At 45.4% G+C, this 23,166-nt stretch overlaps 1 protein-coding gene across 3 annotated transcripts in view; it reads right to left on the reverse strand.

Moving 5' to 3' along the window:
• Window positions 1–11,375: 11,375 nt before the first annotated feature.
• Window positions 11,376–23,166, reverse strand: part of LOC138945974 (protocadherin-9-like) — a 97,132-nt gene continuing 85,341 nt past the window's right edge. For all 3 annotated transcript variants that reach the window (XM_070317507.1, XM_070317509.1, XM_070317508.1), the window contains 4 exons: window positions 17,352–17,627; window positions 16,214–16,458; window positions 14,749–15,110; window positions 11,376–12,261 (listed from right to left, as the gene is read on the reverse strand). In XM_070317507.1, coding sequence (XP_070173608.1) covers window positions 12,193–12,261; window positions 14,749–15,110; window positions 16,214–16,458; window positions 17,352–17,627 — 952 coding nt within the window. In that variant the 3' untranslated portion in view covers window positions 11,376–12,192. The remainder of the gene's footprint in view (window positions 12,262–14,748; window positions 15,111–16,213; window positions 16,459–17,351; window positions 17,628–23,166) is intronic.

Below are 23,166 nucleotides of genomic sequence, written 5' to 3' on the forward strand. Positions count from 1 at the left end.
TTCTCCGACTACCAGACCTGAACAAGGACTTCGTGCTGAGGACAGACGCTTCAGGGAAGGGACTTGGGGCAGTGTTGCTTCAGGAGACAGAGGGGTTTTTGCACCCTGTTTGCTTCGCCAGCCGTAAGCTGACCTCGGCCGAGGCAGCGTATGCAACGGTTGAACGCGAGTGTCTCGCCATTGTCTGGGGCATCCAGAAGTTCGAAGCATACCTGTACGGACGACCTTTCTGTCTGGAGACGGACCATCAACCTCTGCAATATCTTCAGGTTGCAAGGTTGGCAAACGCCAGACTTATGCGCTGGGCGTTGATTCTCCAACCGTACCAATTCACGGTACGCGTCATTCCAGGCGCCAACAATGTTGGAGCTGACTTTCTCTCTCGGGCTGTAGAGGAGAACATGACTGTGAGCGAAACCGAGGTTTCGTCTTGAAGAGGGGAGGTGTGTCACGATCGGGTGACAGAGACCAAGAAAGTGTCACTCAGTGGAGTGCCTGTTCTTGGTCGTGTATGATAGAAAGCGCCTGTGCGTGATATTGGGTTACAGCAGAGTTTGCTGACGGTGCTCAACGAGCACGGATGTTTTGTATCGCACGAGTTTTACAGTGGAGGTTTCTGCTGTCATAGCTAGGGCTGACGGTTTTTCGCTGACAGCGCACACGGGATTTTCACGGATTGAGTTTCTCGTGTCTTTTTCTGCTTGGGAGGCAGAATTGTGTATAGCTGGACTGGTTTTGTGACAAGGTCAGTCACGTGTATTTGGCTAGGTGGTCTGTCAGAGACTCAAGGACGGCACACTTGACACCCAGCGGCAGAAGGGGAAGGATCGTATACACAGTTTCTAGAGTATGATGGTTTTTCACCGAGTATTATATTCGGCACTCTAGGGGAACTTCCACGAGTTATTTCTTCTCTCTGCCACGTATTTTGCTGAGGACAAGTCGTCAACTTTCCTTCGTCGGCGATGGCTTTCGCATAAGGATTCGACAAGGGGTTCTGGACGGTTTTGGTCACTGTTGACGAACAGAGGCTGGTCCAGGGAGGAAGCGGACTTTGCTTCCATTGAGAGTACAATCATAGGCTTTTGAGGTAATAAATCATTATTTAACGCTGTTGATGAGTCTGTGTTGTGGAATGAAATACTCTCTGTTGTTCTTTCCAGGTTAGCGCATAATTTACTCTCTGTGACGCTAAAATACTAATCTGTATATGGTTTTTGCAGATAGGGAGAGAAGGACGGAAAATGACTGTTTTGTTGTTGTAAAAAGTCCATTTTGTGCAGGCCCACGTGCTCGATGAGATATTTAAAGATGACATGTTTTAAGGTGGTGGGTGAGGGGTAGCTGACATGTTTAGTGCACCGATGCTTTCTGTTTGCAGCCTTCGCTTCGTTTCGTTCGCCTCGCTTCGTTACATTCCTGTAACATCTGCACGGCTGACTCTGGCGGGAACTGTTGAAGCTGCGCTAACCAGCGGACCGGCTAACCAGCGAACCGGCTAACCAGCGGACCGGCTAACCAGCGAACCGACTAACCAGCATACCGGCTAAGCAGCAGCAGCAGAGATAAAGCTAAGTGCACCATGTCGTACGCACCCCGTTGACCACCGTTGTCTTTTCGTATCTATGATTTCATTGGAGTAGTGACAACGTGGGGTGTGTGACACCTGCACGAACTAGAGCTTTTCGAACAGAACATTCTCATTTGACTGTATTTACACGGGTTCAGCGTGTTACTATAATTTTCTACATACTACTGGCATTTTGTCAGTGAACACTGGTTTTTTACGTGTTGAGAACGTAAAAGGAACATATTTTGAGTGAAGGCTCGAGGGAGGTGGAGAGTTTATACATAAACAGGCGTCTGAAACTTATACTTTTGTTGACTCTATTTAATTGTATGACTGCGAGAGTGGATCGTGGTGTGGTTAGTTAATTAGTAGTAATTAACCGGTTCATAATCACCTTTAGTGATATATTGAAACGTGACATTCTCAACAGTTGGAGATGTCAGCTGTTACCCTGGGTATTTTTCTGGATGTCAGCAGTGAGGTAGAGGTGGCCTAAAGCACAAGTGCTGGTCTGCCATTGAAGTCAACCCCAAAGCGGCCACAACCGCATTGTGGAAAGAGCCACGGTAACACCAGAGCTTTATCAAGACATATGAGACTGCACCATGAAGATAATTTTAGTTTTGAGTGCCAAATCTGTCACAGGCGCTTTAGAGAAGCATCTCATTTGCACGCACATACAAACTCTGTCTATCTGAAAACCAAGCCATACTCTTGTTTTCAGTGCAACAAGAAATTTGCTGACAAGAGTAATATGTCAGCCCCAAAAGGCACAGGTGTATAGCTATAAATGCTCGGACCGCTTGTGAACACTGTTCCAAGACCTACCACAGCAAGAAAAGCCTGCATGATCATGAAAAGCGCGTGCACTTTAATCTTGGCTATTCTTGTGCAAAATGTTCGGCGCAGTTCAAGTTTAGAACACAGCCGTCGCGTCATGCCAGAAAGTGCACGATCTAACTTTGTGCACTTTGATGCCGTGATTCTTAATTTGATTCAATTGTTTGTACAGGCAATTTTAGCCAGGAGAGTAAAAACAATTTCTACAATTCTTTCCGTTTGGTTTTTATGAAAGGGTAATGGGTAGGCTATAGGGTGCGCGTGTTTGTGTGTGTGTGTGTGTGTGTGTGTGTGTGTGTGTGTGTGTGTGTGTGTGTGTGTGTGTGCTTGTGTGTGTGTGTGTGTGTGCAAGTACAGAAGAATTCATTCCGTTGCTGTCCAAATGTGGTTGATAATCATACATTTTTCGTTTTTTTCTTGCTGTTGTTGTGTTTTATTCTCTACATTTGTGAAGATGTAGTTTTATTTTAACCATACTGATGTCATGTGGGCACGATATGTTTTACAATGCAGGTAACTCTGTTTGATTTGTTAACGTGTACTTTTCTTAATAATGGATGTTTGTTTTCCTTTTATGCTATATTTTACGTTTGTTTGCTCAATGGACACATTCAGAAAAATTCAGGAAAAAAAGATGTTAGCACATCATCAACTACAACTTTTACGTCACACGTTTGGCAAGTTTTAAACGTCGTGATATCCAACTTGTAAAATGAATTCTTGAATGCGATCGCACTGAAGCCAAATACATTTGTTTCTAAATGTTCTACTCGTGTACAATGTCAGCAAAGTAAACGATCAGGAAAAGGCGTGGGCTAAGCAAAAGCGAAGTTGTATTTGCTGTTTCTATGAACTTATAAATGACTGTTGGAGAGTTTTTATTAGCACTGAAGAGAGAAGGAATTCCCGCATACGTTTTAGTCAGACTGAATCGATGTTTTCCAAATAATAGTCATTCGAAGGCAGGTATTGGCAAATAAATTTATTATGGTTTGCTAATACTCAAAACACAGCAGTGAGCAGTATGAGAGATGAGCTTGGACGTGCTTTCTATCTCAAGTGACTGTCTGCAATTAGATCAATCGTCTGCTACGCGTTGCAGTTTCTTGTGTAGTGAATCTGGACCACGTTAATGGCGTGCTCCAACTGAGCTGCCTCACAGGGCCCGTAAAACAAGTCGCTGAAACGATGTTATAATTTTCAGTCAATCTGTCGACATTAGGGTCTTAATCTTCATTGAGACTACTAAAGCGTGACTAGCCGAAACCCGTAATAGACCGTGACGGGATCAACTGGTCTTGCCGGAAAATGCGAAACCGTTCTTCTTATTTGCGTAAAACGGGTTTTCTCTTATTTCAGAGTACATTTAAACAAAAAACAAAAACGAAAATATTTCTATACATATAATTTAACGTTCCAACAACATACCTTTCTTGTTTTTTGATTCAATGAATATTGATTAAACAAAAGACAATGAAATCACTGTTATGATTTGTATGATGTGTGACAACAGTTTAAATGAATTTGAATGGTAAAATGTGGTCAGGACAATGGAGACTCCATTTTTTACAAAATATTATATTGTGGGGGCATTTTCTCGACGAAATCATATGTATAATTGTACCATCTGTTCAGCTGATTTCTGTGAATCTGCACAAGTACACATATACACCCTGACCTCCTATCGATTCCTAGTCTCTGGCATCAAATACTCAGTCACACTTGACTTAACAGTAAAAATCAAGAATATCCAACGTTTTACCGTTGGCCATAAGCGTATACATGTTCCATAAACAGTCCATACATTACCTGTTCTTGTTTGCTTGTTTTTTGTTATTTATTCAGATCTTTTTGATTTTTTGCTTTTAGCAGTCGCACTGATACTGCAAAAGATAGAAAGACCACACCCATTAGAACCCTGCTTCCATCCTTTCGGTATGGCTTGCTAACGATTTCGTTTCAAAATTGCGTCGTCAGTGACAAAGATTGAGATGAAACTGGATCGCTTATTTTGTGTAATTCTGTGTCTGTTTGATGTTAATTTATTCCATGCGTTCGTACTATGTGTGTGTGTGTGTGTGTGTGTGTGTGTGTGTGTGTTTGTGTGTGTGCGTGCGTGCGTGCTCAGTTGCGAGCGCGTGCGTGTGGTTAGTGCGTGTGTGCGTGCGCGCCGGCGCGTGCGTGCGGTTTGTGCGTGTGTGTGTGCGTGCGTGCATGCATGCGGGTGCAGGTATGTGTGAGTGTGTCTATGGTCACATGCACAAGTCACAAGGCTATCAGGCAATTTAACAGAGGTGTGTTTTGCGCTGAGATTAATGATAACAATATTATGAGTAAAAAGACCTGATCGAATCAGATACACATTGCAAATCTAACACCGATCAGCGTAAAATGCACAAACACCTCGATCTTGGAGATGAGATTCATAACAGCGAAGTGTTAAAAAATGATACAAATAACTAATATTGCTCGACAAACACCTGCGCTGCACGATATTAATTTGCCTTTACCTTTTTACATTCTGACAAGTTTTGAATAAATGTTTTCAGATGACTGTGAATAGAGACGAGGGTGGTGATGCTGGTAGTGGTGGTGGTGGTGTGTGTGTGTGTGTGTGTGGAGGAAACTACTGGACCGATCTTCATGAAACTTTGCATTTTGATAATTGTCATTGATGACGTCATATCCGTCTTTTTGTGAAAGTTGATTGTGTTCGTGCAATTGAGCATTGCTACCAATCATGCGCAAAGTAAAACAAGAAAAAAAAAACGTGGAACTAAATGTACTGAATTTTATTCATAAACATTCCTCATTCGATTCGTTCATAATTAGCTTACTCTAAACACCTGCATGGCAACAGGGATAAGTAAGTTTGACAAAACAATAACATGTACAACACAGTGTAGATTGTTCGTAACAACTTCAGATTATGAATTAAAAACAAGTGTTTTTCTCGTGTCCCTGTGGCAGAACATGACACTTCGACCACTGTAGATTTGACGGGTAAATATATATTTAACCTAATTTCTTGGTTAAAACTTGTCTAAATTTATAAATTCTTTCTTAAAAAATATCAATTCTACACTTTGGCCTTAAATCAAAGTGTTTCCCTTCATAGATATCCTCTTGGGTTTGTCAGATGAGGGTAGTCTCCCATGCCAACAGAAGCTACCATTCAGAGAATGGTTTGCTTCTTAGTTGGATACCATGGGTTGACAACTCTCGCCATCAGTACCACCTGACCACTGATGAGACACAATAGTGTCGAAACACGTGTCTGGTCTAGGTACAAATACAATGGTCCTCCTCAGGACTAGATTACCTTGCGATACGTCCCCCACAAAGGGACTTTGCTCTGTAAATCTCGGTCCCCCTTGAGGAGGGTCTGATGCTCCCAATAGGCTGTCTGTGAAGGGATACTTATTTCTCTCTCTTTCTCTGCTAAGAGATTTTAACAAATCTCGGAAGAAAGTCTCTGCTGACTTTCAATTGTTTCTTTCACAATTTCTGATGTTTTATAATGTGGTCACCGTGAAAGTTGCATCGCCTTTAAAGCGATCCAATTGAATAAAGCAGAAAACTTCTTCTTTACCAAGTCCTGTGTTGAACAGCAGTGAAAAGTTGACCGCTTTTCCTGTTTAACCTTTTCAAAATTAGATCTAACTTGTTCGCGTATCCATTTCTGGATCTGCAGGCTGGTACAGAGTTACCTCCCTTTAGGCTTTTTCAAATTTCCCTTGTTTTAACCTAATTTCTTGGTTAAAACTTGTCTAAATTTATAAATTCTTTCTTAAAAAATATCAATTCTACACTTTGGCCTTAAATCAAAGTGTTTCCCTTCATAGATATCCTCTTGGGTTTGTCAGATGAGGGTAGTCTCCCATGCCAACAGAAGCTACCATTCAGAGAATGGTTTGCTTCTTAGTTGGATACCATGGGTTGACAACTCTCGCCATCAGTACCACCTGACAACTGATCAGACACTATGGTGTCGAAACACGTGTGTGGTTTAGGTACTAAAACAATGGTCCCCCTCAGGACTAGATTACCTTGAGATACGTCCCCCACAAAGGGACTTTGCTCTGTAAATCTCGGTCCCCCTTGAGGAGGGTCTGATGCTCCCAATAGGCTGTCTGTGAAGGGATACTTATTTCTCTCTCTTTCTCTGCTAAGAGATTTTAACAAATCTCGGAAGAAAGTCTCTGCTGACTTTCAATTGTTTCTTTCACAATTTCTGATGTTTTATAATGTGGTCACCGTGAAAGTTGCATCGCCTTTAAAGCGATCCAATTGAATAAAGCAGAAAACTTCTTCTTTACCAAGTCCTGTGTTGAACAGCAGTGAAAAGTTGACCGCTTTTCCTGTTTAACCTTTTCAAAATTAGATCTAACTTATTCGCGTATCCATTTTTGGATCTGCAGGCTGGTACAGAGTTACCTCCCTTTAGGCTTTTTCAAATTTCCCTTGTTTTAACCTAATTTCTTGGTTAAAACTTGTCTAAATTTATAAATTCTTTCTTAAAAAATATCAATTCTACACTTTGGCCTTAAATCAAAGTGTTTCCCTTCATAGATATCCTCTTGGGTTTGTCAGATGAGGGTAGTCTCCCATGCCAACAGAAGCTACCATTCAGAGAATGGTTTGCTTCTTAGTTGGATACCATGGGTTGACAACTCTCGCCATCAGTACCACCTGACCACTGATGAGACACAATAGTGTCGAAACACGTGTCTGGTCTAGGTACAAATACAATGGTCCTCCTCAGGACTAGATTACCTTGCGATACGTCCCCCACAAAGGGACTTTGCTCTGTAAATCTCGGTCCCCCTTGAGGAGGGTCTGATGCTCCCAATAGGCTATCTGTGAAGGGACACTTATTTCTCTCTCTTTCTCTGCTTAGAGATTGTAACAAATCTCGGAAGAAAGTCTCAGCTGACTTTCAATTGTTTCTTTCACAATTTCTGATGTTTTATATATATGTGTGTGTGTGTGTGTGTGTGTGGGTAATGTGTGTGTAATGTGTGCGTGTGTGTCTAATGTGTGTCTAATGTGTGTGTGTGTGTGTGTGTGTGTGAATGAGAGGGTGTGAGGGTGTAGGTGTTTGTGCGTGCGAGCGCATTTGTTTTCTGTCTTTATTAAAAAGAGAATGTAAACTGCAGAAGGTCTGCAGGCGCGGATACGGTGAACTGTGAAAGGCACGAACACGTGAAAAAAAGAAGGCACAATATACGAACATAGTAACTTGCGTAGTTGATGATACCACAGATGTACACTCAATATCTAACAAACATACGTTGAACTCTTTTAAAACACAACACACACACACACACACACACACACACACACACACACACACACACACACACACACACACACACACACACACACATTCTCGTTAGGCAATTGTTCTCACATAGTTTCTCACCTCATATTTACAAATCGTCTGATTATTTTTTGATAAATACCAACAACAAATGACAATAAATAATTCACCATTCAAATTATCGTTGTCTTTTTACATTCCGGTGAGCATTTTCTAAACAGACGTACATAATAACCCCGTTTCTCGCAGGATATGTCACACAACTGTACAATATACAAAAACAATCTTTAACAATATCAACAAAGCTTGCTTGTTGCTCATTCAAAGTTTTAAATTTTCTCTTATCACATTTATTACAGCAATGACGATGGTGGACATTCTGGTCACATGATGACATTCTCCCTTTAAGTTAAACTCCCGAATTTCTGGAGTCTGGGGCTCCATGTCTGGGGCCGGGGCTCAATGATCTCGTTAGAACGCTTACCCCAAAGTGTTAAGATGATCCATTTTTCATTGTCACGGTGACTACTTTCACTTTATTTTACTTTCATTTCGTTTTTATTGCAAGATCGTATTGCTATGTTGCTTTCACTACTGGTCGAGGATAATCTCCCTAATGTTAGCTGCCGAGTTCTGAAAAACTCCATGGTTTTGTTGAAACGCTTACCCCAAAGTGTTAAAATGATCTATTTTCAGCGTCACGGCGACTATACTTTTATATTTTACTTCTTTTTGCTTGCATCGAAGAATCGAGCTGTGTCGCTGCTTTCACTGCTGAGCGCAACAATCTCTCTTATTTTAGCTCTCGAGTTGTGTAGGAGTCCATGATTTGAACAAAACACATAACCAAAAGTGTTTTTGAGAACCTTTTTTCTGGATGAAGTCGGGGTGATGCCAATCATTAATTACTGCGTCACTACTTCTTGTTTCCATCGTAGAATTGCAGTGTTTCATTTCTTTCGTAAAATTGATTCTGTCTGACCAATGCACTGTTGAGAAAGACTCTGATGTGTCAATAATGTTAAAAGATATCTCATTACGAACAGTGTTTGTTTTAAGAAACAGACAAGCATGTGAAAGGAAAATTCTTCTATACAAAGGTATAGTACAAAACTTTCAAAATATTTCATCCACAAAAACAAACGCATTGTATTATTACATTGAAGTCAAGTACATGTTCGTCCAGTCGGCAAGATGTCATATAAGTGCACGTGGCTTTAACTGAACAGAGACGCCTATTTGCACAGCCAGCCGCTAACAAAAACAAGAAATAAAAGGTCGGCTGCGGAGGCCTCTGAAGTAGTCATCTATGTATATTAAGGCAAGCACAGTTAATGAGACCACTCACAGTATTCTGTAAAAAGAGCTGTCTTTAATTAAGCCCGAAGTCTATTGCGCGGAGACTTCGCGAAGTCTTCTTACCAAAACTTCAGGGCCAAAGGTTCGTGTAGCCAGTTTTGAGAAGTAGACTTCGCCAAAATAATGTAAGGCTTCAAGACTCCTTTTCCCAAGAAGTATACTTAACATTTACAAAAGAAAGTCAGATACCTAAATGGACTGAGAACGTGTCCTTATTTGTTGATTCTTATTTCTTGCTGGGATTTGCTTCCTGCTACAATGATTTGAACGAACACACCTAATATCTAAAATAGACGACGTTCAGGAAAACCTCGGGTTTGTATGGGTTGTTTCTCTTTAAAACTGTGATGCACGCTTTACTACGTGACTTTACAGGCCAATAGTGAGGGGCTTGTTTGTTTGTTTGTTTGTTTGTTTGCTTAACGCCCAGCCGACCACGAAGGGCCATAGCAGGGCGGTGCTGCTTTGACATATAACGTGCGCCACACACAAGACAGAAGTCGCAGCACAGGCTTCATGTCTCACCCAGTCACATTATTCTGACACCGGACCAACCAGTCCTAGCACTAACCCCATAATGCCAGACGCCAGGCGGAGCAGCCACTAGATTGCCAATTTTAAAGTCTTAGGTATGACCCGGCCGGGGTTCGAACCCACGACCTCCCGATCACGGGGCGGACGCCTTACCACCAGGCCACCGTGCCAATAGTGAGGGGCTTGTCTCCACACGTGTTCGATGAGCTATTTCTGGAATTCATCTGGAGTTCACCCTTTCATGAGTATTTGTCTGTCCTGAAAGTTTATCGTTGAATTTAAATATCTAAACATCAGAAGCTTCGTTCTGTCTATGACTGAACATTCCAGGAACTAAACTATTTAGTTTTTTGTTTGTTTGCTTCGATTTTCCTTCAACGTAAAGCTTCATCTGAACACAGTTTTCTATTCTGCAGTGAAGCTTGCTTTGCGTAGACCGTGTTCCATAGGTTGAAAGCACAACACAAAATCAGTCGTATATCTGATCGAGAGACTGCTGATTTAATTTCCATTGCGTAGTTCGTGTCACATGTGTCGCAGAAACAGCACAAAATCAGCCACAAATGATAGAGATATTGCTGATTGTGTTTCCTTTACGTAAGTAAGCTGCATCAACCATTTTTGTCTTTCAGATCGGTTCGCAACCACCCCTTCTCCCAGGAAATACACTAGTTTTTTTTTTCTCCTGTACATGAGATTGTATATTCGCAAAAACTTTGAGCTCGTTCATCGTATTAGTCACTGTTTAGAGGAAAATACCATACCAGCAAAATGCCTTAAGCATCCGAACACACCTCTGTTCTTAAATAAAGAAGTCTTTTGGGATCTGCGTTGGCTCCAATCAAGCAGCAGATTCGTTCCTTCACAATTACTATCAGTGTGAAAACACAGTCCATGCGACAATGCGGTGGGTCACCCGTATATTATTTTCTTTCCACTTCTGGATGGTTACACCATTCTTCCAAACATCCACCAAAAGAGCTGATCGTCTTTTTACACCAATGGTATCATTATCCGAAGAAAACAAGCCCTTTAATTGTATACGATGCTGACACATGCACCGCCTGGTGGTGACCTTGTAAGTATTTGTCCACTCATATGACAAAGTCACCGAGAAAAACGTCTTTCTCGAAACACTTTCTTGTTTCCTCGGGAAAGAAACATACGAAGTCACAGACGCCATTAATCCCATGGTGATGTCTTCTCGAACTTTGTTTCGCTTTTGACGTCGGAAATCTCGCGTGAAAGAGAGGGTCGAGAAGAGACGTCTCGGTTTGCTCAGTAGTAGTTGTATCTCATTAGCATAACCGCTGTTATCACTTGTTCGATATGCGCCATAGCTACGACATTGTTTCTGTAGCCACTGTCTTGCGAGGCTTACGCTGGTTTACAGATTTCACAAATTAACTGTTGTTTGTTTTACTAGGCAGGCATGAAAACTGAAAAAAAAAAAAATACTGAAAAAAAAATTCGAAGGCGCGTAGCGCAAAGTTTTGCAGGCGCGTAGCGCCAAGTTTCGCAGGCGCAAAGCGCCAAGACTTCTAGGGGGGTCCGGGGGCATGCTCCCCCGGAAATTTTTTTTTCAAGGGTGCAATTTGGTGCAATCTGGGGCTATCTGAGCCTTAAAATTGGATTCAAACATGGCCCCAAAACTATTTTACTATAACTGTGACTAGGAAAAAAAAAAAAAAAAAAAAAAAAAAAAAAAATTGAAAAAAAAAAAAAAAAAAAAAGGAAAAATACGGAAATTAAAAAAAAATACGGTTTATTTTTTTCAAAAATACGGAAAATACGGAAAATACGGAGAATTTTCATGCCTGCTAGGTTTGTTCGGAAAATCCCTTTCAGTGTGAATTTATCACGCTGTTCGGGTAGCAGTACTTCGACTGTGCATGTTTGTCCAGTATTGAACCGCGTAAAAACAAAAATCGTCAGCCGGACAGTCCTGCTTGTTCAACTGCACGTGACACGGTTTTTTTTGGTTAGTTTTTGTTGTCGTAGAAAAATACAGGTTTGTTTTGTCTTGTCGTAACCCCTGAAGTGAATGCTTTTTGTTCGACAAATTCCTCTTGTCTTCTGGTTAATATACCAGTTTGCAAAACCGATAAATGACAAAAGTAACCATCAAAATTAACAAAGTATGCCTGGAGAATACTGCCACACAAAGAGCTCTTGAAGCTGAAGGCACGTTCTAGATCGTACAGATATGATGATCAAATTTCACGTCCTCGGTGGCATCATTGGCCAATTAGGGTCATGTTTTGTTAACATCGCGCAGATAGATGACACAAGTCCTATTTGTAGCGTGTATCCTGTATCTCCACGACCAGCCATCTGCCAATGACTTAATTGTCCCAATGACGTTATCACATAATACCCATGGATGACGTCATTCAAGTTGACGGGTCACACAATACCCATGGATGACGTCATCGAGAACCGAAACTGCGTGACCACATCACAGGATTGATACCCGTCACTGTAGACGTCACAGCGCCATTTCCGCACACGTGATAGATAGAATGCGATGACGTATTGCACAAAACAGTGTTGAAAGAGTGACGTTTCAGAAGTAAACTGTCAGCTCTGATTTTTGTTCCGCGGGCACGACGCTCACATCAGGGTCGAGTCCCTCCTGCAACATACAAGGGAAATGACATGAGGAAATTCGTCCACTAAAGCAAAGCCTATTTTTGTTGTTGAAAATAAAACAAAACAGCACAAAGAAAGACGATGACGACCACACACATTCCACGCGTTTCCTCTCACAAATTAAGATTTCTAAATTGTTCAAAAAGTACCATTAATGCATGGGACAGCATCCTCTGACTGATTATTTATCAAAACAATCGGTGTTCGTAGGGGCGCCCTTTACAGGGTTTCTTACAAAGGTCAGATCATATCCTTTTCACACAAACACACACGCAGACATGCACAAAATCGGCGACTACTCGATTGGCATGGCGATTTACTCTTCGCCCCTTTGACCCTCTTATTATGTAATACATAAAAATATAAGGCACCTCACCCCCCCCCCCCCCCCTGCACTCTTCCCAAGAACTTTCTCAAAACAGACCTATATATTTGCTCCCTTTCATCAGATCATTCTCTCTACCACCTTCCTCCCCGGCCCTTCATAAGGAATTTCTCCAGCCTGTATCCTGCTATGTATACTCCTTTCTTTTCCAAGATCATCCTTTCCCCTACTTTAATCTTCCCCCCCCCCCCCCTCCCTACCCCTGTTCCATGGGTCGGAATGAAAAATGTCATGAATCCTGAACCGAACCACACAAAAAAGAGAAAGAAAAAAAGAGAGAAAAAAAAGGCCACGATCGAATCCAGATTTCCGGCATATACCGGCAGAATCCCACCCATACTCTTCAGGTCTGTCTCCAGCCTGAACCATGCTACTCCTTTCTTTCCCCAGATCAGACCACCCTCCCCCTACCTCTATCCCCCTTCCCAACCCTTCACCCGCAACCTCTCCCCTTTCACAAGGACCACAAACGCAGACACCTTCTGTATTACCACCCCAACCTCTCCCCTTTCACAAGGACCACAAACACAGACATCTTCTGTATTACCACCCCAACCTCTCCCCTTTCACAAGGACCACAAACACAGACACCTTCTGTATTACCACCCCAACCTCTCCCCTTTCACAAGGACCACAAACGCAGACACCTTCTGTATTACCACCCCAACCTCTCCCCTTTCACAAGGACCACAAACGCAGACATCTTCTGTATTACCACCCCAACCTCTTCCCTTTCACAAGGACCACAAACGCAGACACCTTCTGTATTACCATCCGCAACCTCTCCCATTTCACAAGGACCACAAACGCCGACACCTTGTGTATTACCACCCCAACCTCTCCCCTTTCACAAGGACCACAAACGCAGACATCTTCTGTATTACCACCCGCAACCTCTCCCCTTTCACAAGGACCACAAACACAGACACCTTCTGTATTACCACCCGCAACCTCTCCCCTTTCACAAGGACCACAAACGCAGACATCTTCTGTATTACCACCCGCAACCTCTCCCCTTTCACAAGGACCACAAACACAGACACCTTCTGTATTACCACCCCAACCTCTCCCCTTTCACAAGGACCACAAACGCAGACATCTTCTGTATTACCACCCCAACCTCTTCCCTTTCACAAGGACCACAAACGCAGACACCTTCTGTATTACCACCCCAACCTCTCCCCTTTCACAAGGACCACAAACGCAGACACCTTCTGTATTACCACCCCAACCTCTCCCCTTTCACAAGGACCACAAACACAGACACCTTCTGTATTACCACCCGCAACCTCTCCCCTTTCACAAGGACCACAAACGCAGACATCTTCTGTATTACCACCCGCAACCTCTCCCCTTTCACAAGGACCACAAACGCAGACATCTTCTGTATTACCACCCGCAACCTCTCCCCTTTCACAAGGACCACAAACGCAGACATCTTCTGTATTACCACCCGCAACCTCTCCCCTTTCACAAGGACCACAAACGCAGACATCTTCTGTATTACCACCCCAACCTCTTCCCTTTCACAAGGACCACAAACGCAGACATCTTCTGTATTACCACCCGCAACCTCTCCCCTTTCACAAGGACCACAAACGCAGACATCTTCTGTATTACCACCCGCAACCTCTCCCCTTTCACAAGGACCACAAACGCAGACATCTTCTGTATTACCACCCCAACCTTTATCTGTTTGTTTTTGTAACTTGCTTTTCTGTTTGTTATATAGTATTCTGAAATGAGTATTTCGATTTAGTCCGCCATCGTGCTTACCACTGTTATGCTTTCACAAGGATTGCTTCAAATAAGCACTATGCTTGCGTGAGAAATCATAAATGCCATATATATTGTTTATGTCATGATACAAATTAAATAAGTCTTGAGATCAAAAAAACAAAAAGGAAGTAAGCGCTCTAAATGCATACGACATGTGTAATGGAGTAAGCGAGAGTTATACGCAACCAATCTCCTGGCACCTGAGAGAATAATAAGCATCGCAATGAACAAGCAACTTTCATCTTCATTTCATATTTTTTAAAAAAAAGTCTTGTTTAAACTAAACTCAGACAACACAATACCTACCAAAGAGATGGCAGGCAAGGCCGACCCATGACTCCCTCCACCACCACCGTCACCTCCACGCTTCATGCTAAACGACGTGGTGCCAATGGGATTGCTGCTAAAGGAAGTGGTGCCAATGGAGGTGGTGCCGTTGCCCATCAGGCGGTGCTTGGAACCACCATCACCACCCTCGCTGGAGCTGTTGGTGTGGGTGGTACTGAGACTCTCCGTGCTGGTGTCAGGGTACAGGCCGTTCATCAGCGAGTGCTTGTGGGGCAGGGTGTCGCCGTAGTCGCTGGAGTCTTCGTGCTGGAACATCTCCCCGCCGTTGTTATTGTTGTTTTTGTAGGCGTTTGCGTCTTGGTAAGGGATCACCGCCGTTTCTGTTGTGAAGGGTGAAAGAGAGAGAGAGAGAGTGAGAAAGAGAGAGAACAATGTTACTTGCTACCTATATTCATGCTATGTTTTGAATGGGACAAGCTCAAAAGGGATATACTTCGTGCCAATTAAGCAAAGCGAATTTGTGACCCTCCACAACGAAATGAGTCGCATGTCACCTTGCGCGGTTCTGAGCTAGGCTTAATATAGTCCGGAGGGGTGTCTGGTAACAGTGGGAGGGTCACCTTAGTCACAGGCTTATAACTCAAACAGTTTTCGCTCTTTTCTAAAACGGTTTTCACCACTGGATAGAGCATACAAAACTCTTTAGGAAAATGTAAAAATATGAAAATCATGCAAAGGTGACATGCGACTCATACCGTCGTGGAGGGTCACATTTGTTTTACTCACAACAAAAGGTTGAAGGGACGTGAAAGAAGAAAGAAGAAAAACCAACAACTCGCACGGTACTGACAAGCTGTACTCCTAAATGTGACCCCCCACCACGGCATGAGTCGCATGTCACCTTTGCATGATTTTTACATTTTTACATTTTCCTACAGAGTTTTTTATGCTCTATCCAGTGGTGAAAACCGTTTTAGAAAAGAGCGAAAACTGTTTGAGTTATAAGCCTGTGACTAAGGTGACCCTCACACTGTTACCAGACACTCCCCGGACTTATATTAAGCCTAGCGCAGAACCGCGCGAGGTGACATGCGACTCATTTCGTGGTGGAGGGTCACAAATGATTAAACCTCTTGAATTTGTCGCGGAAACACCTGTTTTGTCTTTGGAAAAACCTGATTGACGTCCTTCCTGTGGCTGCGTGTCACCATGACTTGATGATTTTTGCTTTGAGCGACAAAAATAAACTTTACTATTATTATTATGCCGTTCAACTTGATCCTGAACAAAGAATTTTTCTGCAAGAAACCCAACAGATCAAAACAGAACTTATCGGCCAGTCCACTTACCAATATGAATCTCATCCATGTTTCTGTCGTTCTCAGGATCTTCAGGATGCACGAAGCCATAGTTAAAGGCTCCTGTATTAAACAACAAACAAACCCAACAGATCAAAACAGAACTTATCGCCCAGTCCACTTACCAATATGAATCTCATCCATGTTTCTGTCGTTCTCAGGATCTTCAGGATGCACGAAGCCATAGTTAAAGGCTCCTGCCTCCTTGAGGGGGTTCTCTTGAATGGTGGTGGCGCCGTCTAGCGAGTCGTCGCTCTGGAAGTGGATGTGGTCCATCTGAGCGCGGTTAGCGTTCTTGAACTTGAGGCCCCTGGGATCCTGTGAGCGGTTGGCCTTCGCCTTGTCAAGCTGTTCCGTGTTCTTGTTCCGTCTGTGATGATAGAGTTGTAATGGTTAATCAATCAATCAATCAATGAGGCTTATATCGCGCATATTCCGTGGGTACAGTTCTAGGCGCTCTGCAGTGATGCCGTGTGAGATGAAATTTTATACGGCCAGTAGATTGCAGCCATGTCGGCGCATATTTACCTTTCACGGCCTTATTCCAAGTCACACGGGTATGGTAGACAATTATTAACTGTGCCTAAGCAATTTTGCCAGGAAAGACCCTTTTGTCAATCGTGGGATCTTTAACGTGCACACCCAATGTAGTATACACGGGGGGTGGTTCGGACACCGAAGAGAGTCTGCACACAAAGTTGACTCTGTGAAATAAATTTCCGCCGAACCTGGGATCGAACTCGCGCTGACAGCGGCCAACTGAATACAAATCCAGCGCGCTACCAACTGAGCTATATCCCCGGCCCAATAATTATGTAAAGCGCAAAAAGCATGGATATTGTAGTTCGCGCTATGTAAGCTGTCATGTATTGTTATTACATCATTATTAGAAGATGAGTTTGTTTGTTGTATATGAATGAATACACTTTTAGTCTATAAACAAAGACTCAACATTGGTTTAAGTGTGATTTAGATAAGTAAATAATCTGTAAGTCTACAGACGAATATTTTTTTTTAATACTGTAGTTGTGCGTGTGCTTGAGTGTCTTTAAACAAAAACACCAGCTTTTCGTGTGTGTAAAACGACTGAATAAACTATTAATCTATTGACGAAAATATCAAAATAGAATCACGTTATATATTTTCGTTGTGTTGTGTGCGTAAGATAGAGACACAGTGTGTAACCTTGGCACAAATGTTGGAACTCTAATTTTGAACATAACTTAAATCTGAACCGAGGGCGAAAAAGTTCGTGACACTAACCGACGACAGATGTAAACAACGAGGATGATGACGACGACCAACAGAAGAGCAGCAATGACGCCAAGTGCGATGGCCAGAGTGTCGTCACTAGGCCCCGCCATCACTGTTGCCTGTGTCACAGACAGGGGAGAGAACTTCACCGTCACTAACACAGACTGCACTCGCGGGGGCTCGCCGTTGTCCGAGACTACAACGACAAGCAGGTACTTGGCCTCTGTCAACTCGGACGGTTCCGCTGAAATTCGGATAGCTCCAGATTCGTCGATTGAGAAAAGCCTGAAAAAAACAGGAGTGATCATAGCAAATTAATAGAATTAGACTCAGATACGATATTCATGTCCCACCCCTGTGTCACCACAGTGGCTCGAAAAAGACCTCGGTCATTCTGCCATAAGTGCAGATGGCTGATTACATCTAAACTCGCATACACCTGTGTGTCTCATATAAAGTCGGGGTAACATCCGGGAACATGCCCCTAATGGTCTTACCGAGAGGGCGTAAAACAACATTATATATATCTAATAGAATTGAAATATGTTCTGAGGGAATAGTGTTTGTCCCCTTCCAGGACTCTATCTGAAAGGTGTTGTTTTTCAGTTGTAACAAGGTTGAAATGTTTCAACCAGAATATACAAAAGACGCTATTTAAAAGTTAGCAGGTTAATACAGTTTCAGAAATTATTTGTTTTCAGGATACATCTTTCTTTCTTTCTTTATTTGGTGTTTAACGTCGTTTTCAACCATTCAAGGTTATATCGCGACAGGGAAAGGGGGGAGATGGGATAGAGCCACTTGTTAATTGTTTCTTGTTCACAAAAGCACTAATCAAAAAATTGCTCCAGGGGCTTGCAACGTAGTACAATATATTACCTTACTGGGAGAATGGAAAATTTCCTAAATAAATTATCATTTAATTAATATACTTACCCGAATCACATTAGCATTGAGTCACCTGAGATGCTTATCACTGAAAAACGCTTACCCGGCTAAAGAATTTAAAGGGAAGCAACCCCATCACCAAAACGAAAGTGAAAGTAGCTTTGGTAATGGGCCAGTACACCGGGAGTTACCTCCCATACGGGTGTATGCCACGTCACTTCCTCTAGGAACACGTGCCTATTATCATACGGCTTTAAAAAATCTTAAAACCATAAGCGGGGCAGGTGGGAGGGAATACAGTATGTGATTCGGGTAAGTATATTAATTAAATGATAATTTATTTAGGAAATTTTCCATTTAATATCATATTCTTACTCCGAATCACATTAGCAGATAACATCAACAAGGCGGTGGGCTAGAAATGAATCAAAACTCACCATCAAGTTCTGGACAGGAACTGGCCTGCTGCTATGAGCGCTGGAAGGCCTCTGGAGCCATCCTGTCGAAGAGCTGTGACGTCCCGAAGATAAAAGTTTATGAAAACATCTTCGGAACGCCAATACGCAGTTGTCAGCACCTCCTCTAGACGTCTGGAGCGCAGAACTGCCAGAGAGGATGCCCACGCCCTCGTCTCATGGGCTCGGGCCGAGTCAAGTGGCAAGGAGGGCATAACCCCCCCCCTCTTTGTGCGCCTCCACTCATAAGCCTGCTTGATGAGCGAGGACACCCACCGGGCCAACGTTACCTTCGACAAATCTTTCTCGCGCCTAGTAAGGAGAGAGATAAACAACAACTTCTGAGAACTAGACCGAATCGGCTGAGTCCGGGCTAAGTACAGACGAAGTGCCCTCACAGGGCAATTGACCGAATCGGGGTCACCCGGGGCCAACGCGCTGGTCAGAGCCTTAACTCTAACCAGCGGAGAGGCCTGCCCCGGAGACTGATTCTTGGCCAGGAAATCAGGCCGGAAACGCAAAGATGCGGAACCGTCCGGCTCAAAGGAGATATCTCCAGGCTGACCCGACAGGGCGTGGACCTCGCTACCCCGTCGGGCCGTAGCCAACAAAAGGAGAAACAGCGCTTTGCGAGTGACATTGAACAGACTGGCCTCGCTTAAAGGCTCAAAATCCGCAGAACGAAGGAATTCCAGGATTAAAAACAAGTCCCACTTGGGAGCGGGCAAACGAGCTTTAGCTTCCTTAAGAGCAGCCCCTTTAATGACTGCAGCTATAACGCCCCCGACTCGAACAGAACGACCAATCTGCTGAAGAGTCGCCGAGATAGCGGAGCGCCGGACCCTCAACGAGGAGACTGAGGCGCCCTGTGAAGACATGAAAGAGAGGTGGTTAGCGACCTGAATAGAGCGCGGAGCCACCGAACTCACCCCTCTAGCTGAACACCAGGCAGTCCATGCCTTCCAGTGGGAAGCATAAACTGAAGAGGTGGACGCTCTATGCGAGCGAGCCACCAAGTCCAGAGTCAAAGACGACGCCCCAGAGCGCTTCAGCGAGTCCCGAACAACTTCCACACGTGAAGCTTCAGAAGACTGGGCTCCTCGTGTGGAATGCCTGTTCGGGGCTGCACTAGTTCCCCTCGCACGAGTGCGAGAGGAATGGGGGGCCCTTGGGCAAGCCGAAGAAGATCTGGAAACCAGACCTGCGACGGCCACAGAGGAGCGACCAGAAGAAGAAGGGCCGGCTCCTCCATCTCCGCTTTCCGGATTACTCGGCTGAGTAACGGAAAGGGAGGAGTCTGAAGATCTGTATGTGCCCCCCAACCCTCCCTGGACGCATCTGTAAAGAGGTCCAGGTCGGGGAGGGGCACGACGATCGGAACACCTCTGCAGACCCACTCCGTGTGCAACCACGGAAGGGTCGCAGACCGGAACCATCCCTGCAAAGGGATGAGGGCGTCCCAGTCCACCAGAGGAGAGTCCACAAACGGCTTCAGCGCGAACTGAAGCGGACATTTGTGGACCCGGCCCAGTGAAACCAGAAGAGCCATAGACTCCATCTGCCCCAAGATGGAGGCGAGCGAGCGGATGGAAGCCATCAGGAGAGGTAAAGTGGAGCGAATCTGAGCTTGGAGCTTGTCCACCCTTCTCTGAGAAGGCTGGACAGTCCAAGCGACCGTGTCGAAAGACATCCCCAGATAAGTGAATGTCTGTGACGGGGTCAGCTCCGACTTTACCCGGTTGATCGAGAACCCCAACCAGTTGGATTCTCGAAGAACCGTCAGGGTATCCTGCGAACAGCCGCTCTGGGACTGGTTCATGATGAGCCAGTCGTCCAGATAAGCCCGCAGACGGATACCCTGGGACCTCACCAGTGCACAGACCTGTCTCACCACCATGGTGAAAATCCACGGTGCGAGAGACAGCCCGAAAGGGAGTGCGCGAAACTGGTAGATCTGATCTCCCCACCGGAAACGAAGCCATTTCCGGTCGGTCGGATGCATAAGAATGTGAAAGTATGCGTCCGTGAGATCGATCGAGGTCACCCAGTCTCCTGGGCGGAGAGAGTCTCGGACAGAGGCTGGCGTCTCCATCTTGAATTTTATCTCCCTCAAGAAAGTATTGAGGAGAGATAAATCCAACACGGGACGCCATCCTCCTGATGCTTTGGGAACAGCGACCAGACGCCCGTAAAATCCCAGGGAGCTGTGGACCCGAACTCTCTCCACCGCGCCCTTCTGCTCCAGGGAGGCAATTTCCGACTGCAAGACGGAACGTGCTTCCTGCGAGAAGGGGGGCTTGAACCGCGGAGGCACTCGGGTAAGAGGCGCCTTTTCCTCCCGCCAGAGTAGACGGAAGCCCGAACTCACCACTCCCACAATCCATTGGCTGTCTACTACCGACATCCAACGAGAAAGTGCCCGGGAGGGGCCTCCCGCCATCACCAAGGTGGAGGGCGGGAGGGAGGTGAGATCGGGAGCGCTTCATTGGGGGTGTGGCTTACTTCCAGAGCCGCCACGCCCCCTCCCCGATGCCGTCCTCTTCTTCCCACCACGAGCGGCCGGCGAAGCCTGCCGCTTCTGAGCTGGCTTGGGGTTAGACGATGTCTGAGCCTGCTTCTGTTTAGAAGGCTGAGACTGTTTCACCCCCTTCAGAGTGTAGTCAAGGAACTGACTGTCCTTGTTTGACTGAATCTCCTTCTGTCTGGCATCCAGTGCCAGCGGACAGAAGAGAGACTCCTCTGAGACCGGGGAGACTCTCAAGGTCTCCCTAGTAGCCAGCTCCGTGAATTGGGACTGCGAGAGGAAGAGATCCCTCCTGCAGAGTACCGCTTGGGTGTACTGCAGGGAGGAAAGACGCAATTGTTCCTCATTGACCTTGGCCAATGCGGTCAAAAGCGCAGAGACATCGTCCGCATTCTGTTCTTCACTGAGAGTGAAAGGAACTAGCGAATCGGTCAATGCCCGAGACAGAGCCCGAACGAGAGTCTCCGCAATGGAGGACAGTTCGATCTGCCGACGTCCAACCTCCTCAGCAGAGAGAAGGGAAGCCTCGGAAACCGGCAAAACCGAATCACGCTTGATCGGTTTAGTCAGAAGAGGCAGCAATTCCCGGGAAACCGGAAGGGTAGCCCTAGGGAGTGCAAAAGACGCCAGCCAATTCTGGCTCTGATTGGGCATGCCAAGCTTCCTATTGGCCGTAGGCACGAAGGAAGAGGCTTGGGCAGCTGAAGCCACCCACTGCTGAGCTGATTCCGGAACTGGACCAAAAGGAAGCAGTAACGGAACAGGCACTGGCCGAATACCACTCCCCGCATGTGCTGGACGAACCAGTGAATGCGAAAGTTGGTAAGCCACTGACGGAGACTCGGCGAACCGGAAGGAAGAAACATCCTCCTGTGCCGGCCGGAAGTCCGCCATGGCAGAAGGAACGAATGATGCGGAAGAGTCCGCAGCCACCACCCCTTCAGGAAAATAACGAGACGTTACTTCCGCCGCGACGTCAAGAACAGACTTGAGCTTCGACGGAAACACGCCCCGCGACTCCTCGCTGACCACTGATGGAGCATCAGAATAGTCACACGTGGAACCATGACCGAAGTCACCAGTTCCGGAAGCAGAAGCATGCCCTGGCAAACCGGAAACCGGAAAAGCCTGAGCACTAACGTCATCCTGCCGCCCAAAACCCTGTGAAGGTAAAGGGTAAGCAGGACGACCATCCGCAAAAACCGGAGCTGGATGAGCTGACGTCACTCCCCCGACTGAGTGGAGTGATGCCTGCTCAAGCCTAGGCGCTTGAAAGCCGGAAGGCGCACGCTGTAATCCACTATCTGGTATCCGGAAGGAACCACCAGAAGAGGAAGAAGCGTTTCCGGCCGAAACCGGAAGTGTAGTCAACGGAACCGCAAAATGCGGAAGTGAAGACTGCACTGGTTGACTTCGCGATCCGGAAGGACCGGAAGTCAGTGAATACTCCATCCTGCCGCGACCGCCGTAGCGTGCCGGAGCGGACGGATCATCACTTCCGGCAAGTGCCGGAAATGCGGCAGTCGAAACCGACTGCCGCCGCTGTTCGAACAAGTCCGGGGCCTCGTAGGTTATCGCCGGAAATGAAAGATCAGCAAGGTATCGGTCGTGACCCGATGCGAAAGAGCTGTCCCCCGAAGGAGAACGTCCAGGCGCCTCACGAGGGCTATCGGACCAGCTCTGCTTACCAACCGACGCTGAAGAGGGAGGACGCTGCTCCAAGCCGGAAGTGGAGGACAAAGACACGGAAGCCAATGCCCGGACGTCACTGCCAGATGCCGGAAACGCCGAACTGCTGGCGACGGAACGCTGAAATTCTGCCTGCACCAAGCTGCGGATTTCTGGAACCAGTGACTTTAACAGAGAGGAAACCAACGCACCTTGTCCAGGTGCTAACAAAGAAGACGAAGTCTCCGATGTAGAGACAGGTGCAGAAGTAACAGTAGCGCTAGGCGCC

This window comes from Littorina saxatilis, linkage group LG13, assembly GCF_037325665.1.
Source record: "Littorina saxatilis isolate snail1 linkage group LG13, US_GU_Lsax_2.0, whole genome shotgun sequence".
Classification (NCBI taxonomy): Eukaryota; Metazoa; Mollusca; class Gastropoda; order Littorinimorpha; family Littorinidae; genus Littorina; species Littorina saxatilis.